Source organism: Oncorhynchus keta, chromosome 1, assembly GCF_023373465.1.
Source record: "Oncorhynchus keta strain PuntledgeMale-10-30-2019 chromosome 1, Oket_V2, whole genome shotgun sequence".
In the NCBI taxonomy this organism is placed as follows: Eukaryota; Metazoa; Chordata; class Actinopteri; order Salmoniformes; family Salmonidae; genus Oncorhynchus; species Oncorhynchus keta.
In genome coordinates this window covers 46,426,414-46,429,278 of record NC_068421.1, presented here as the reverse complement: position 1 = coordinate 46,429,278, position 2,865 = coordinate 46,426,414, and the positions used below count along the sequence as shown (strand labels likewise).

At 43.6% G+C, this 2,865-nt stretch overlaps 1 protein-coding gene across 1 annotated transcript; it reads right to left on the bottom strand.

Moving 5' to 3' along the window:
• Positions 1-475: 475 nt before the first annotated feature.
• On the bottom strand, positions 476-2,341 carry LOC118386543 (uncharacterized). Its single transcript, XM_052526196.1, has 3 exons — positions 2,153-2,341; positions 1,886-1,985; positions 476-1,620 (listed from the first exon to the last, which is right to left on the bottom strand). The coding sequence occupies exons 1-3, from the start codon at positions 2,199-2,201 to the stop codon at positions 804-806; spliced, it is 966 nt and encodes a 321-aa protein (XP_052382156.1). The 5' UTR covers positions 2,202-2,341; the 3' UTR covers positions 476-803.
• Between the last annotated feature and the right edge of the window lie 524 nt (positions 2,342-2,865).

The window sequence follows — 2,865 nt, the reverse complement described above, 5'->3', positions numbered from 1 at the left end:
TGAATACACTCATTTGAAGGGGTGTCCACAAATACTTTTGGCCATGTAGTGTATGTTAAAACACTTGAGCAATACTGTACAAGATAACATAAGGCAGCATCAATACTTCTTTGTGGGAACTGATATATTACCCATAACATTTATCTGACTACTATTAATAGCGTTTCCTATGACTCCATAGATATATGCACTGAGTCTTCCACAATGTTCTGAAATTAAATAGGTTTTGGGGATTTTATTTTGATATACTGTAGTCAATACAGCTGACTTCTAACCTAAGATGGCTGGTTTTCGTGTCAATCATGCTCCAATTTCAGACCTGCTACTGCTGCTCTGTACTGTATATTATCTGAAAAGGACTACATTCTGTTAAATATGAATTCAATTGTATCTGTAATGATGTCTGTTTTTATGAGAATATAGTAAAAGTACTGCTTATGAACTAGCCGTAACAATACATACTATTTACACAGTGTAAACTTCACACAAGCTTTATTTACAGTTGACATAAAATGTCTTTACAACAATCATCCACATGAAATAAACACAACAATGAAATCATAAATATACATGGATTACTTACTGTACTCTATATACAATGGTAGAGGAGTTGATATATATATTATATAAGTACGAGGAGCAGAAACAATTATATAGTTTAAATGTTCCCTATAATGGGACACAATGTTCTCTCTCTCTCTCTCTCTCTCTCTCTCTCTCTCTCTCTCTCTCTCTCTCTCTCTCTCTCTCTCTCTCTCTCTCTCTCTCTCTCATTCTGCTATGTGGAAAGTTCTGTTCTGCTTTTACTGGACATTGTGAAGAATATCCTGGAGGAGAGCACTTAGTTTTGCAGAGAAGTCCTCCTCCAATAAGCCCAGAGGTTGTAGAGAGAGCGGCTCGCTGGGGCTCTGAGCCTGTGACTCCTGCCCCAGAAGGTGCTTCTCAATTCGGGCATGGAACAACTGGTCCTGTAAGGCGACACTCTGGCAGAACTGCTCCATACTGGTGGACACCACTGCCTTGAGGGGCTGTGGAGCCAGCAGGAGATGGGCCAGCTTTGCTTTCAGCACCCCCACCCTGCCCTGGACCTCCAGACTCAACGCCTGCACCTCCTGTCCCAGCCGGACATTCACCTCCTGGCAGAAGTCCCCCTGAATGGTACCATTGAGCTCCCTGATCATGCTGGACGTCTTGGTTTTGAAGTCCTGGATGAGGAAGGTCATTTCGGCACTGCTGTCGTCCAAGGTCTGGCTGATCCACTGCACAGCCTCCAGGTATAGGATGGGTCCGGCCACCGCATGGCGTTCCGCTGCCTCCAATCCCTGAAAGTAGAGCCTGAGGTGGCTACACAGCTCCTGGCTGTTGCCGTCCAAGGAACTCTGGAGCTGCTTGATCAGGGGGCCTAGGCGATCTCTCATGCTGGCCAGGGTGGACTCGCTGGACTGGGGGTGGGCAGGGTACGGGGCAAGCATCTCCCTCAGCTTAGTGAGCTCCTGGCGAAGGCGGGCGCGCAGCCTCTCGGACTCCAGGGTAAGCTTGTGCCGGATCTCGCTCACCATGGGGTTGGCGCTGTCCTGGGTGTACAGGTTGCTGTTCTCCACATGGCTCTTCCACAGCCCGCTGTTCACATACAGGATCAGTTAGAACACTGTTATAAGTCTGTTATGAGGCTGTTAAGGGGTTGTTGCAGGACTGGGACAGGGCTGTTAAATTACTGCTATAATACCATTCATTATATGACTGTTATAAGGCTGTTATAAGTCTGTTATGGGACTGTTATACGGCTGTAATAAGGATGTGTAGGATTGTTAGAAGGCTCACCTGTATACATGCATTTCTGATTCATGATTCAATTGTTTACGTCATATATTGTATGAGGACATACTTGACATCCTTGTTGAGGTCTGTCTTCTCATGAGCCTGATTTGTCATCATGTCCCGTAGTGCCTGGGATGTTTCTCTGCTGGTACGGTGGAGTGGGTATGCTACAGTAGAAGATAGGACAAGTTAACACTATTGATACATGAACTCCTTTTAAATTCTATTATTCTCTTTAAAACACCATTACATCTGCTCTATATTATGACAAACACTATTCGATAGCAGATGCAATGATGTTTTTAATGAAAAGGAAAGGGAAGAAAGCACAAACCTGTGGTTGTCAAAAATGACAAGGCGAAGATCACTACTTTGAGATGCATGGTTTTTTTCACTGAAGAAAAATGGGAAAATTAATTTTTTGATTTTTCACAGGAATCTTCAGACTAAATAGACCAAACAACAATATAAGTAGCTGAAGATCAATAAGTGCTAGAGAGTGGCCTGTCCTTACCTGTATACTAGGATTGGCAGAATGACTCTTCATCAAGACCGTGCTTATAAAGGGATGGGTCCTTCTTTTCATTGGCTGCCCTTAACTCTGCCTGTGTCAACACACAACACGCGGAGGAGGGTCATGTTGATAAGGAATAGCACCCAACACAACGCACAGTAACTCTCCCTGTCACAGACTGCACAACCTTGCGACATCGGTTTCAAGAATTTCAAATGATGTCATCCTGTATTAAGGGGCAAGATTGTAAAAGCGTTGTGGTCTTAAAATGAGTCATGTGGGGCGACAGGGTCAATATCAGGAAGAGTTTGCAGGTCAATAAAAGAGGACATGCAAAGTTGATTCAATGCAACTACCATGGGGACACGTGTTCCTAAAAATCACCACCTTGAATTATAATTTAAATGCACTATTAAATTCATCCGCTTAGATACACTACATGGCTTAAAGTACAGTATGTCAAGTTTAAAAAAACGTTATTTCAAAAGCATCAGCGGGGTTCCATTCACACACACAGTCCCAAAACACAGTCC

What these genes read in the sequence shown, in the direction of transcription:
- LOC118386543 (XM_052526196.1), bottom strand. Translation starts at nt 2,201, where the DNA reads ATGCATCTCAAAGTAGTGATCTTCGCCTTGTCATTTTTGACAACCACA. An exon ending in GTCATTTTTGACAACCACAG is followed by an intron (nt 1,986 to 2,152) that starts GTTTGTGCTTTC and finishes CTTCTACTGTAG; the next exon opens with CATACCCACTCCACCGTACC. An exon ending in GACCTCAACAAGGATGTCAA is followed by an intron (nt 1,621 to 1,885) that starts GTATGTCCTCAT and finishes GTATGTGAACAG; the next exon opens with CGGGCTGTGGAAGAGCCATG.